The sequence below is a fragment of the Siphateles boraxobius genome, unplaced genomic scaffold (assembly GCF_051911475.1).
Source record: "Siphateles boraxobius isolate OS27281-9 unplaced genomic scaffold, OSU_SipBor_1 25, whole genome shotgun sequence".
Classification (NCBI taxonomy): Eukaryota; Metazoa; Chordata; class Actinopteri; order Cypriniformes; family Leuciscidae; genus Siphateles; species Siphateles boraxobius.
Genome location: NW_027508866.1, coordinates 880,128 through 895,601, shown reverse-complemented (window position 1 = coordinate 895,601; position 15,474 = coordinate 880,128). Strand labels below are relative to the sequence as shown.

General features: G+C 38.6%; 1 protein-coding gene across 1 annotated transcript in view; it reads right to left on the bottom strand.

Moving 5' to 3' along the window:
• Positions 1–11,989, bottom strand: part of wrnip1 (WRN helicase interacting protein 1) — a 36,700-nt gene extending 24,711 nt beyond the window's left edge. The window contains exons 1-3 of the mRNA XM_077242060.1: positions 11,347–11,989; positions 6,806–7,000; positions 2,916–3,148 (exon numbers count right to left, since the gene is read on the bottom strand). Of these exons, the coding sequence (XP_077098175.1) occupies positions 2,916–3,148; positions 6,806–7,000; positions 11,347–11,853 (935 nt within the window). The 5' untranslated portion in view covers positions 11,854–11,989. The remainder of the gene's footprint in view (positions 1–2,915; positions 3,149–6,805; positions 7,001–11,346) is intronic.
• Positions 11,990–15,474: the final 3,485 nt, after the last annotated feature.

Sequence of the window (15,474 nt, the reverse complement as noted above, 5' to 3'; positions counted from 1 at the left end):
TCTGTCCATACATCCAAGTTAACAAAACATTTAAATCTGACTTGGCATGCAGGGCTACTATAATTTTATTATTAAATCTTATTCTGATTAATTGTATTGCTTTCAGCTTTACAACATTCAATTACTGTTTGCGGATGCCATTTAAATAAAATAAAATGGAAACAAAAAACTAAATTCTCTGTGAATTCTCTCATAGTTGCCATGAGTTCACATGCACGGAGCAATAAAGACTTTTTGCCCAAAAGTCTTGAACGGGTTGGAAAAAGCGTCCTCTTAATTGTCTTCTGGGACATCTCACAGGCTTATCGCACATTCACAATATAGGCAAAAGCTCACTTCAAGAATGAATAAAGTGGCGTTAATGAGTTTGAATTAAGGTATTTGGGGAAAAAAACAAAGAGAAAATGTGATCCATATTATTTCTTTAAATGAAGCATATTTATTCAAGCCACAAAAACAAACTTGTTACAGAAAACTGCATAATACACAATCTCCTATGGTGATATATTTGTCCTGAATTGTTGTATCTTAATGGAAAACAATGTGAGTGACTCTGTGGTGCGGTATGATTTTGAACAGTCACAGTTGCCGTAGTCGTTTCTCTCCTTACAGTCATGGTCAGAATTAATGGCACCCCTGGTAAATATGATCAAAACTGGCTGTAAAAAATAAATCTGCATCGTTTATCCTTTTGATCTTTCATTCAAAAAATTGCCAAAAATCTAACCTTTCATTGAAGTAAAAGAATTGAAAGTGGGGGGGGAAATCACATTATGAAATAAATGTTTTTCTCCAAAACACGTTGGCCACAATTATTGGCACCCCTAGAATTTTTTACGAGTAAAATATCTCTGAAGTATATTCCCATTAATGTTTACCTTTTTTAAGCACACCAGGGTGTCTAGGAACATTAAAATGTCTAGCTATGACTTCTTGTTTCACAGGAGTTTAAATATGAGGAAACACAAAGGCCAAATTCCCTTATTCATCCATAACAATGAGTAAAACCAAAGAATATAGTTCTGATGTGCATCAAAAGATTGTTGAGCATCACAAAATAGAAAGTGGCTGTAAGAAAATAGCTAAAGAATTGAAAATCCCCATTTTGACCATCAGGGCAATAACTAAGAAGTTACAATCAACTAAAGATGTTATGAATCTGCCAGGAAGAGGAAGTGTGTCTATATTGCCTTAATGCATGATGAGGAGGAGAGTTTGAGTGGCCAAAGACTCTTAAAGGATCACAGAGGGAGAATTGCAGAGATTAGTTGAGTCTTGGGGTCAGAAAGCTTATTTAAAAAAAAAAATCAAACACCCCCTACATCACCACATGTTGTTTGGGAGGGTTTCAAGAAAAATCCTCCTCGCTCGTCCAAAAACAAACTCCAGCATATTCAGTTGTCAGATTGACTGGAACTTTAAACGGCACAGGCTTCTGTGGTCAGATGAAACTAAAAAAAGACCTTTTTGGCAGCAAACACGCTAGATGGGTTTGGTGCACACAAGGATAAAGAGTACCCCATGTGTACAATTTAATGTACCGTTGGATCTTTAATGTTGTGGGCATATTTTTCTGCTGGGGGTCCTGGACTTCTTGTTCAGATACATGGCATCGTGGATTCTATCAAATATCAACAGATAAAAAATCTAAACCTGAAGGCTTCTGCTAGAAATCTTATAATGGGCCATGTTTGGATCTTCCATCTGGACAGCGATCCAAAACAAACATCAAAGTTAACACAAAAATGTGTTACAGAGCACAAAATGAAGCTTCTGCCATGACCGTCCCAGTTCCCTGACCTGATAAGTTGAGTGAACTGAAGAGGAGAAGCACCAACATGGATCTGGGAATCTACAGGATCTGGAGAGATTCTGTATGGAGGAATGGTCTCTGATCTCCTGTCAGGTGTTCTCCAAACTCATCAGACATTATAGGAGAAAACTCAGAGCTGTTATCTTAAAAAAAGGAGATTGCAAAAAGTATTTAATAAAAGGGTTCCAGTAATTGTGGCCAACGTGTTTTGGAGGAAAACATTTATTTCATAATGTGATTTCCCCTCCACTTTCAATTATTTTACTTCAATGAAAGGTTAGATTTTTGGAAATTTTTTGAATGAAAGATCAAAAGGATAAACGATGCAGATTTATTTTTTACAGCCAGTTTTGATCATATTTACCAGGGGTCCCATTAATTCTAACCATGACTGAACGTCTTGTTTTGCTATTATTTGTGGCTCCTTTAAGGGAAAGGGCTCTAACAGCGATACCATGCAAAGTGATAGAACATAATTTATGAATCATAACCTGCCCAATCTATAAAGCATGGATAGAAAATCATGATGTTAATGTTTATAATATCTATATCATCATGATTTTCAATAAAGCTGCTTTGATCTTGACTAATAAAGCAATAGGTCAATAAATCAGTATGCTGCAGATTATGAAGGGTTGTTCATAGGCTTGACGGGGATCAGAAACTGGATAAATATATAACAGCGATTAAACAATACTACATAGCTGTCATAAAAGCTCTTCAGATCTTTCCATTTCTACACTAGTGGTCCTACTCATCAACTGTTTTATACTCATACGTAAGATCCAAGTCACAGATTGCTATTCAGACTGAGTCTCATAAAACAATGAGAACATTCGGTTCCCTGAAACTCAACACCGGCTCCAAGCGTTTGTGTTTACGGCAGACGCTTCCATGACTCCTAAGGACCCTAAAACCTGATCCGGAGCAGTTCACAGCTGGTACACTTGAGGTCAGGGTTAGAGACAACTGTTTGTCCTACTTACAAATCCCAATGACTAACAAGCCAATAAATCATCAAAATGAGGCATTAAGGTGGGTGGAAGAGCCATCTCTGTTTCGGGTGATATGCTGTGATAACAGGAGCACAACTGACACTTACCCTGAGCAGATCTCCGAAGAGTCCCGTTCCCCTGCATCCCCATTCAACACCTGCAGTCCGAGAAAGTCTACAGCCCGACGCAGAATCAAGCCCATCGCTTCCACCGACAACCTTTCCAGCACCAGAACCCTGCACCGACTCAGCAACGCGCTGTTGACCTGGAAGGACGGGTTCTCAGTGGTGGCCCCGATAAGAGTGATCGTCCCACACTCCACGTGAGGCAGAAAGGTGTCCTGATGCCAGAACGGGAAGAGGAATATTGAAGTAAGGTAACATTGGAGGGAAAGAGAAGATACCAAGCATTACAAGAAAATGGCTAAATATCAAAGGTGAGTCTGTTCTAGAAGTAAAGATGATAGTGTTGATATCTCTGTCTTTAAAAAGCTACTATTTTCCTTTTAAATAGGCTAAGAACTTTTTCAGACTAGTGTTGTCAAAAGTACCAAGTTGCTACTGAAATATTAAAAATTTGACGCATTGAGCGCTGTTGAGCGGAATCGTAAACACCTCTGATTGACAACACTTTTTCAGACCTATAGATTGTTCTAAAGCTTGCACGATTCTGGATGAATTGCGAATCACAATCTTTTTGTTTCAATGACGTGATATTGTAACGATAACTCGTGCAGCTCTAAATTGTTCGTTTTGTTCCGAAACAGGCACTTACATTTTTTGCGATGTTGCATTTTCGGTCCCACTTTACATTAAGTGGCTTTAACTACTATGTACTAACATTGAAATTAATAATTTGATAAAATGGACTTTGTTTTTACATTGTACTTATATTTTGAAAATACCTGCATTTAATTACAGCTGTAACTAATGTATGTAAACATTTGTAATTACACTGTTGACTCTTCCCTTACACCTTAATCTACTCAGTGTTTTACAATACAACATGAAACCAATAAGTACATTGTACTTATTTTTCGATGCAAGTACATAGTACTTAAAGCCACTTAATATAAAGTGGGACCACATTTTCTTCTTGGTTTGGTTCGCTTTTACAAGGCAACATTTCAAAGAGCACCAAAATGTGTTTATGCAGGTGACGTGAGCAAAACTGCGTTTTCATTGGTCAGAGTGCACCTGTTCATGTTTATTGTGGCTTTAGCTGTCATTACACTAACTTGTACGAATGTATAGAAGCATTTATACCCTCTCAAACTGATATATAGAGTGGGAATCAAGGCTTTGTCTGGACAGCATTGTTGCAATGCACTGGTTTCAATTGGTTGCAATTACATGACATTTGAAAATGGGGGCGCTCTTTGGTTTTCAACCATTTTAATTGATGTGCTCACCCAGAGAGTTAGACACTGCTGCTTTTTACGGAACACATTTCCCATTATGAATTATAATAACGCTCGGTTCATTGGTGTGTTGGGTCTGATTGCTTTGTCACCACAAGCGAACCCCTCCAGAGCTCGTTTTCAATCAGGGCGAGACCACCTTGTTCAGAACGATTGTTATGGAGATAATCAAGAGAGTGATTGCCTTGTTCTTTTACTGTATGCCTAAACGACACAAACTAAGGGAGAAAACGTGGCATGTTCCAAAAACAAATGCTCTAAACTCGCCAGGTGTGAAAACGGCCATAATGAATTACGCAGAACATAACATTGCATCAAGGTGCGGTCACATTTAGACTATTTCAGCAAATTTTTGTGGTCGGAATCAAGTAATTTCCGTCTATTCTAGAATTTCGCTTCAGAGCAAAAGATTTCCCCATGCAGATTTTGCATTGTATTCAAATTGAATGAATAAAAAATGCTTGTTTTTAAGAAAGATGGTTGTATGGAAAGGAGCTATTTGTCTGATTAACTGGACATCGTCGCTGACACGGATGAGGTACACAATTATCTTTATCTTCCAGTTGACCTCATCTTTTTACCACATATTCTTTGTCTAATAATTTCCAGCTTGAAAGCCTCATACTCACTTTGGTATTCTGGCTGCACACAATAAAAAGGCGCAATAAATTCCTGTATAAATATATGTCGCTCCTTTTTTTGTCGGGGGGGATGCGGGATATGTTTCAGGTTCTTTGAATCCAAGCTAAATAAGAAGGAATGAGAAGGGTATCCCATGCCTGGCATATTGTCTGCTGCATTTAGAAATATTATTATGAGTGTATATAAAGGCCACTGCGCTGTCGTGAAGGATAAACTGTACTGGCTGTCTGGAATAAATAAACATGATTCCAGGTAGTGTTGTCACGGTACCTAAATTTCAGTATTCGTTACCAATACCAGTAAAAATCCACGGTTCTCGGTACCAATATCGGTACCAAAGCTTCATTTAGAATAAATTTACATATATTAAAGTGTATATCACAGTTACAAAGATGGAAACTGTACATCTGTATTAAAAACACTTTACAATAAGATTAGATAATATGACCTAACAATAAACAATAGTTTATAATGTATAATAATATACTGTAGCAATTATTCTCCTTGTGGTTAATTTAAAAATGTACTAACACATTTTTAAAATCAAAAGTTTTATCTGTTAACATTATTTAATGCACAATGAATGAAGTGAACAAACATGAACAATCAAGTGTTTGTATTAAATACCATTCACAAACATTAATTAATGTTGTAAACATATATTGTTCACTCAATCAATGTGTTAATGTTAGATAACACATTAAGTAATGTTAATGAATGGTATCTTATTGTAGTGTTACCAAACTATACAGGAGATAAAACGTGTTTTATTTGACTTGACTGTACTTTTATTTAATCCAAAACTGCACAATTAATTTTAAAAGGGCCTTTTAAAGCTGCTAAGAGTTATCCAGCCAAGAATAAGCCTAGAACTGCTTTTCTGACGGACTGATATTAATGACATAAGTATGGATGCACTGATACTGATACCAGTACTCTGGTGTCGGTCTGATACTGTGCTCATGTACTCGTAGAACTACCCCGATACAACCGCACCTGATACCACTTTAGAGGACATTCACATATTGCGGTTTTTTTGCAAATTCTTTCCACAAGCGCTTGCTCTCCCGCGGCGTCTGTCGTTGCTATACAACCATGAACAGAGGCGCGCCTGGTATTATGAGCGCGCTTGCTGCGTGCCTATATTTGAAATTGCGAATTTGCATGTGAACGGCCCCTTATGGCAACGTGACATAAGCCTAATCCAAAATATTTCCATATGTGGCTCTTTTCTCCTTTCGTGTCAGCGAGTGGATTCAGAGCCACACATTAGCAGCGCCGCCGGTCGCCGTGTCTCAGAGTGTTTTTATGAAGAGGACGCAACTGTGCTCCTTTCGGACAGCACATCAAGAACCGGATTAACCTGGTACTTCGGTACCACCGGTACTTAAGTAAAGCTGGTACCGTAACAGTTTAATTTTGTCAGCCTGTGGCACTGCTGAGGTGTTATGGAGGCCCGTAAAACTTAATCTCGTCTCTGTACCGAAATCTCGTCTCTGTACCGACTTGGTACAGAAGTACCGAGTCTTTCGACAACACTACTTCCAGGGGGATCCTGTGCCAGCTGTACCTACACAAGACATCTAACAAACAAACTAAGATTTAATCATGCATTGGTCACCAAAAGTACTTGGAGAGCTGCACACAAAAAACATCTCAAGTGTCTGTATCTAAAATGCTATGAGGAATCAGCTGGCGTTTTAGGGTTTTTTATGGATACACCATATGAAGTCAGTTCTCTCAGAGAATTACACAAACTATCATCATGTCGCACTAATGTTTTACAACCACAAAATGGCACAAATGTCTCGTCTTCAATTTCAAAAACAGATCTATTATGTTTGATTTTCTAGTGTTTTTACCTAATGTGCAGACCTTCATAATTTCTATGGCTTTAGCATTCAAATACTGTATCTCTAATGTAAAGTAACTGACCTGCTGGGATTTGTTGAAGCGATGTATCTCGTCGATGAACAGAACTGTCTTTCTCTTGCACAGACGAAGCTCGTTCTGGGCCTGTTTGATGACCTCACGCACATCACTGGTTGACGCGCTGGTGGCGGAGAGCGTCACGAAGCGTCCTGTACCTTTCTTCTTAACAGAACTGGCAATAATATGGGCCAGGGTGGTCTGTAAACAACAAACAGGACGGGATGGTGATATTTACATGATTGCATCAAATATGATCACTTTTGACTCAAGATCAAGTTTCAATACATGTTTGAAACGTATCGATTCCATTCGAAATAGCTGATAAAGACAAAATGTGACATGAGCAAACTCAAGTAGAGGGGAGCAGACCCCCAACATGTGACACTGGCTCTGCTGTAGATCCATGTGACAATCTATAAAATACCAAAAATAAATGAGTGAAACCAGATAGTTGACACAGGAAGATCCCTGTTTCTGAATTCCCCAAGTTAGTTTTCCATTACACATCACAAAGTGAACTATCCATCACAGCAATCGATAATAAGCTTCTAGTCTACACTGAAAAGAGTACCTCTCGACATCCATAAATTGAAGGCAAGATAATAACAGGGTGAATGTCACAAAGAAATGTCTGAGCCACTCAAAAATCGAAAGGGAAATAAACAGAAAGCACATTACATTCTCATTACCACAATGCAGTAATGAAAATCATCCTGTCCCACCAATGTCTTTTCAGAATAGTATTAGTAAGTTCACTTAATGACCCCTAGGGACATTATTCTAGCACATGCATCTGTCAACAGCTAATTTGACCCTTTTTGCGCGTTTTAACAAGTCACTTTAAAATAGCATACAATTGGGTCAACTAGCTCAAATGAAAGCAATGACATTCACGTTGTCATATCTCAAATGTCCTTACTTTTGACCAAAATCAATTATTAATCTTAATAACAGTACTGAAATATGCTCACGTCAACCATCTACAAAAGATCTTTACTGTATAGAAGACATTAAATGCTCTATTATGGCCAAAACATTGACACACATTTGACTTTTTATAAACTCTCAGGCTCTGTTTAGCTACTCCGGGTATTAAGATGTGTTTTAGTTGATCGGATCACAAGTAGACGAGGGAGACACATTCCCGTTTAAAAAAGGTGTTTTAATCCCTCTCTTTTGTCCACTTTCACCCACTTCTGTCCTGATTTCTTTGAGGGGAGGGTCCATGGTCGGTTAAATGCAGGAACTTTTTCTGATCTTTCAATCAAATGGATAAATTAAAGGGTTAGTTCACGCAAAAATGAAAATTATGTCATTAATGACTCACCCTCATGTCGTTCCAAGCCCGTAAGACCTCCGTTCATCTTCGGAACACAGTTTTTAGATATTTTAGACAGGGCTGCCAACTTTTGAGTTTAGCTTGGCGTGAGACTACTCCAACGGGGGGGTGGTCTGCACACGCAAGGTCTCTCGCTCGCTTACCTCTGCCGTGCGCGCGGTTTGGAGCACAATATCTTTACTCTAGATTACGGGATATTTAACTAATTTGCGGTATAACTAGTCGATCGCGAGTGGCTCAACAGGTAGATATATAGATAAACTCATCTTTCAGGCATTTTACCTACCGGGTTGACACTTAAGCGTGAGAAATCGGGGGTGTGGCGTGAGAGCGTGAGAATTGGGTCAATTGCGTGTGTCTCACGCTCAATGCGTGAGAGTTGGCAGCCCTGTTTAGATTCAGTCCGAGAGCTTTTTGTCCCTCCATTGAAAATCTATGTACGGTATACTGTCCTTGTCCAGAAAGGCAATAAAGATATCATCAAAGTAGTCCACGTGACCTCAGGGGGTGAGTTAGAATTTTTTGAAGCATTGAAAATACATTTTGTTCCAAACATAACAAAAACGATGACTTTATTCAGCATTGTACTCTCTTCCGGTTCTGTTGTCAATCCGCTTTCATGAGTCCGCTGACGTAAGACAAGCTGACGTGTTATCTGGTGCGCCCGAGATTCGTTTACAGTCTGAGGGAGACGCACGCTGTAAACAAAACAATCTTTGCAAATATGTCTAAGGATTTACACACAGAGGAAGACTTGCATTTGTTTTTAACCAGACATATTTATTTGAACCCGAATACACGGACGCACCAGATAACACGTCAGCAGCGTCTTACGTCAGCAGCGTCACTGGCCTCGTGAACGCGGATTGACAACAGAACCGGAAGAGAATACAATAGTGAATAAAGTCATCGTTTTTGTTATTTTTGGAACAAAATGTATTTTCGATGCTTCAAAAAATTCTAACTAACCCCCTGAGGTCACATGGACTACTTTGATGATGTCTTTATTGCCTTTCTGGACAAGGACAGTATACCGTACATAGATTTTCAATGGAGGGACAAAAAGCTCTCGGACTGAATCTAAAATATCTTAAACTGTGTTCCGAAGATGAACGGAGGTCTTACGGGCTTGGAAAACATGAGGATGAGTCATTAATGACATAATTTTCATTTTTGGGTGAACTAACCCTTTAAGCTCACGCAATTCACATATGAATGGCCCGGAGATGACGGAAAATACACACAGAGAGCAGCAGCTTTAGTAACTGCTCTGACAGACACAAGACCAGCCGAACGCTGTGAGTGTGTGTGTTAGAAATCAGGAATGTTGAGAGAACATTGTGTTTGGGACATTTTTCATCTTCAAACCAAACTTGGATCTCCAGCCGACAAAGTTTAAATCCCGTTTGACTAGAGCTCTTCTCATAATGTTACGCATTCGGTCAGTAGACGGAGAGAAGACGCTCTTTAGTGGCTGTTTGAACACTTTCAATCACATGAGCGTTTACACTACGAAAGCAATCCGGTCGAATGCGTTTTCAACTTCCTCTGGATGTGTTCGACAGTGGACGAGCTCAAAACATTTTAGACTTGTTTACTCCTGTATTTAGTGTCGTACACTTGTGATCCTTGCCTGTAGAGAGGAGTTTATTTCAGCATCATATCAAATCAACAATAATGATAATAATAATATTAAAGCAAACACAGCTCTGGTATCGGAATAGTATCGGTATCGGCCGATATCCAAATTCAGGTATCGGGATCGGATCGGAAGTGAAAAAAATGCGGATCCCTACTTTTAAGAGTGTAACTGTAATGAGACTGTTGGGGGAATTATGCTTAACTATTAATAAAGCTGCATTTTCTTCAAGAAAAAATTTCCTTTTATTTTTATTTAAATTCCACTGTGAGATTTACTCACATATGCTGTAGGCTATATTATCTGAATATTACCTACTTCCTGGGACAGGTTCGCATTCATATAGTGACCATCACATGTGCAATATTCTTAAACATAAGACCATCATCACAACTAGGCAGCATAAAGTATTTCAATCCGCAACAAAGACACTAAACAAGGAATGGCACTGGAGTCAGATATCAAACAGTAAGCAGAATGAAAGGACAAGGCCTTGGGAAAGCATCATTCCCTCTGCTGTGACATAAATCACTGAGGCAGTATTTCACGAATCATTTCCTATAAAATTCCAGCTAAAGAATCTGAAAATGAAAAGTAACTTTAATAACAATGAAATGACAAAAATGTGACAAGCATTTTGGAGAAATAGGCCTAATTAGAAATGTAAAAACAAAATTATGTGTAAAAAGCCTAATTTATTGTTTGATAAATGCAAATATTTGAAACTTAACATTTTTGGAAATATAGCGAAGGATCGACCTGATATTTAAAGTTAAAATGTAGAGTTCAGTCAAAAATTTTAAATTCTGCATCATTTATCGAATGACATTTATAACGCAAGTCTTTTGTTTGTGGAACACAAAAGAATTCTAGAATTCTGAAAAAATGTAAAAAGTATTTTTTTGTGTTCCGCAGCAGAAATAAATCCATACAAGGAACAACATGACACTTACATAAATGGTAACAGAATTGTCATCTTCGGGTGACCTATTCTTTGCCATATTTTCAAGCTGTTAAAATGATTTTTTGAGGGTGAACTAAGTAAACAATCAGTCTGTAACATCCATTAACATATCTATATCTGGAGTCCCAGAGACCAGGATAGAGGACTTTTGAAACACGTTCTAAACAAGATGACTTACTTGATGATTTGTTTTATTTATTCAATACCACACGTTTGTGAGTATCTCCCTTAAAGTCAGCATGAAATTAAAGTTGCGATTTTGTTTCCCAATTGGGAAAAAGCTCATGGGAAAAGAAAAAATGTAGGTTTTGTCTATTGGATATTTATGTGATCGTTGCCGTGATCTCGTGCGACTGCGAGAGACAGGATGTAGCTGAAATTGGAAGGCAAAGTTATTTAAAAAAAGGATTATCTGCACATTCATAAAAATAAAACAATACAATTATAATGACACGTGCACGGATACATAATTGAAAATAAACACTGCAATATTTCATAAAAATTAAGAATTGTCCATTTTGATTTCATGGTGACTTCAATAGAGCACAAGGCTTGAAGGTAGCATCTAGTGCAAATGAGTGAATTAACTACAAACCAGAGACCTTTCCACAGCCTGGCGGCCCCCAGAGTATCAGAGATGGGATGTCCTGTGACTGAAGCAGGGGTCTCAGCAGGGTATGCTCTCCAATGAGTTTATTCTGCCCGAAATACTCCTCCAGGGTGCTGGGTCTCAGGACTTCTGCCAGGGGTTTGTCATTATTCAGACGTAATGCTCTGGGTGAAGATGCAGCTGGTGAATCTGGACACTCAGGTTTCGCGTCTGGACTGATGGACACTTCTGTAACGTTACTCTCTGTGACCACAGATGCGGGCTTCTGTTTCTGATGATCAGTCGCTTTAGATCTGGTTTGAAACACGGAGAACACTGCAGAAGGGCGGGTGTCAGTAGTGCCAGTGCGGGGTTTTTTGGAGGGTGGTCCAGATGTGTGATGATGAGCACCATTGCCCTGTAAACACTCATCCAAGTGCGCATTGATTCTGCCCGGTTCAAAATCACACGCGCAAACCGGACACTTCACGGCACGATCATCTGAGGCATTCTCCGTCATGCCCACACTGAATTCCTCTGCTTATTCCCCGAATGTGGTGTATAAATCAACTGTCGTGCCTTCTTGTTGACATTCACCCACATGTAGAGAAAGAGCGCTCTTCCGAGAGGTTATTATGACGCGGGAGAATGAAATCTCGTCTCGCGAGATTCTGTAGTGACAGCAAAGTTCACTTGAGTTCCACGTGAAGTTCGAATTTGGAATTTACAACCATACGAACTAGGCTATTTATAATATTAAAAGCAGTTTAATTCATATGTATTTGTATAGCGCTTTTCACAATAGGCTCATTATTTCAAAGCAGCTTTTACAGAAAACGCATGTGTAGAGTACGCTTTTATCAGAGGTGACTGTCAAAGTAATGCCCATATGTCAGAAATGTACAGTTCTAAGATAATACAAACCATACATTTAGTAGATTACATCATGTATTCATTTTAGGAAGGAAGAATGAGCTCATGAAAGTAATAATTACAAGTTGTGAACATAATGATTACAATAGGCTATAGAAAATTTGGCAGTGGTGCAGAACTGAAGTGTTGGTTTGGTGTCGGGGGTCTCCTGCGTGACTGTCTTTGTGTTGTCTGCTCTGATGAATTTATGAAACAACAGAAAGTATTGTACAATTACAGTTTTCATCATGGCCCGTGTCTAACAACTAGCGCAAAAACAAGATATAATAATAACAACAACATAAAGAATGCTTTTTAATTTCTTTATTTGGAATTGAGTGCATTCACTTCCTGCTGCAGAATTTGACTGATGGACTAATTCATTACAACTTTCTTTTTACGCTTTTTCTAGCCCTAAAAATCAACCAAGCCCCGAGAGGCCAGTGAATGAGGTGACCCGGCTCAAAAACACAGAGACTCCAGATGGATCCGCTCAATTCAAACAGGCCAGCATACATTTGGGAAAACTGGCCTTTTTCCACTATCTGGAGAGGGTTGAGACCATGCGCTGCTTCTGGGAGCTGAAGCATATTGAGCTCGAGGGCGAACAGGTATAGGCATACTGTGCACACAAAGACTGTTTACCTCAAACAACGTTATTATTTACATGTGATTTAACTTAAGCTTTTGAATTCCATGTCAGTCGTGCCCTGTCTTCCTTTAGCTGTACTCACTACTGCTATTGCATGACACCATTAACAGTAATGTTACTGGTTGGAATCTTATAAAATGTTTAACTTAAATTCAATTAGCTTCAGATACAAGCATCTGCCAATCCATGAATGTGTATTACCATATACAGTAGTTTGAGATTTCTCTCTCAAACCTTGGTTCCACAAGTGATAAAACATGGCACACGGCTGCCATCTAGTGGAGCGGGTTGTGTAACTTCAATCACTACACTTACATTAAGCATAAATGTGAATACATGGAGTGCGTTCCAATCCAAATAACAGCACAGATATTAAACAGGTTGTAATGATAATAAGATAAACTTAAATAATTGTTAGATTAACTTTGTAGATTGACTTATGCATTGTAGAACATCTGCAAAAATCAAACGCATTAGAAGTCTGGAAAAATTTAAACTGTAAATCTTTGTTGAAAGAAACAGTTGACTGCATCTATATGCAGGGCCAGATTCAGCGAAATTGTGTATTTCTGTTGTGCCTGGCTTGTTATGAATAAGTTGCTGATAATGAAATATATGATAATTTAATTGATAAATTAATGAGTAATAAATGAAGAAAGTAACCTAAACTGATTTGTACGTATATGGTATAAACAAAGTTGAAGTGCAGGAATGCTTGTTGAAATGCAACTATTACATCTGAGCCATGCAACATCTGAAGGATACCTATTATGCTCCTTTTTAAAAGATGTACAATAAGTCTCTGATGTGATTGTATGTGAAGTTTTAGCTCAAAATACCCCACAGATAATTTTTATAACATGTTAAAATTGCCACTTTTTGGGGGTGAGCAAAAACGCGCCGTATCAGTGTGTATTGTATCCCTTTAAATGCAAATGAGCTGCTGCTGCTGGCACCCTTTTTAGAAGAGGGCGGAGCTTCAAGAGCTCATGCTCCAGTCAGGACACACTGAAAATATCAGATATATCTCTCAGTAGCGGCGTTCAGTTCAAACCGGAGTCGGAAAATAATGCCTCCAGAGCCAGAGAATGCTGTATGGAGATATAACGTTTAATTTCGGTTATAACGTAACTTGTCACCTTGCTTTTATCCACTACAAGCCTGCTGTAGTGGACCCCTTCTTGATAAACTTTACTGATTAGTCAGTATAGTTAATAAATTAGAGTTTATTGTACATCACACAAAACATGAAGTATTCGTTTTGCTCCAGAAAATCACCGTAAGAGCTGGTTAAACACAGTACAAGAAGTGTGCATTAAAGTCTTATCTATAAACTCTTTCTCCCTCTTACGGAAGAGTAGGGGGAAATATGGATCTGAGCGTTTGGAGAGATTGTTAATTATTTATAAGGATTATAAAAAAAGTATTGGATGGATTTTTATAATTATAGGCTGGTTGTTTACACACACTGTTTACACACATCTGTGTTCAAACACCTTATAAAAATGAATTTTGCATAATATGTCCCCTTTAAAGTCCCCCTGTGGTGAAAATTAATCTTTTACTGTTGTTTATATGTCTATGTGGTGTTTTTGAAATGCTTTAAGAAAAACCATGTGTAAATTCATGTCAACACCATTAGTTTACTGCAGTTTTAAGGAGAAAATACTCAGCAAAGACAGTCTCAAAAACACGGTTTGAAATCGCTGGTGTTTCTGACGTCACAAACTACCTTGTAACCAATCAGATCAACGTGTGATCGTCAACGAGTGGATCTCTGAGCTGTGTGAGTGAGTGGAGGCGGGGCTCATTTGCATATTCATAGAACCCCGTATACAGGGGAACTTTAAGTCTAATTTACACTGCAAGGACAACAGATATTTTCATTGTGATCAGTGTATGCAGACTGTACAACATGTATGACACATATGTAGACTGTACATTTGCAGCATTGTTATGGGAAGAAGGAGGCGGGAACCGGCGAACATTTAAAGACTTTTAATAATAAAATAAACAAATACAAAATGAAAGTAAAGACTGCAGCCCCTCACAGATGACTGCCGCCACATATAAAAACAAAACATAACATAAAACATAATTGCTACTGGTTTGGACACCCATGTCATAGAAGTAAGGTTTACTTTAGTAAGAGAACAGTGACAGACAGATTACTGCTTACTTACTCTGTTTCACACTCCATGTACGACTCACGAGTCCCAGATCTATACATTAATAAAAATAAATAAAACACACAGCACAAAAATTCAGTAGCTACCAAGCAGAAAGCATTACTGTGGTACACCAGACCAAACAGTGTATAAGTTATAAGGGAGGCCTTGGTGATAATTGATTACTAATCACAGCATATTAAATTACTGCAGTATTATAGCAACTCTTTATTTATAACCATTGTAACAGTTTCCTTCAAAACTATGCTGTGGGGCGGCAGTGGTTCATGTAGGTTAAATCCCCGGTTCCACCTGACCAAGTGTCGAGGTGTCCATGAGCAAGACACCTAACCCCCGCTGCTCCCGACGAGCTGGATGGCGCCTTGCATGGCTGACACCGCCGTCGGTG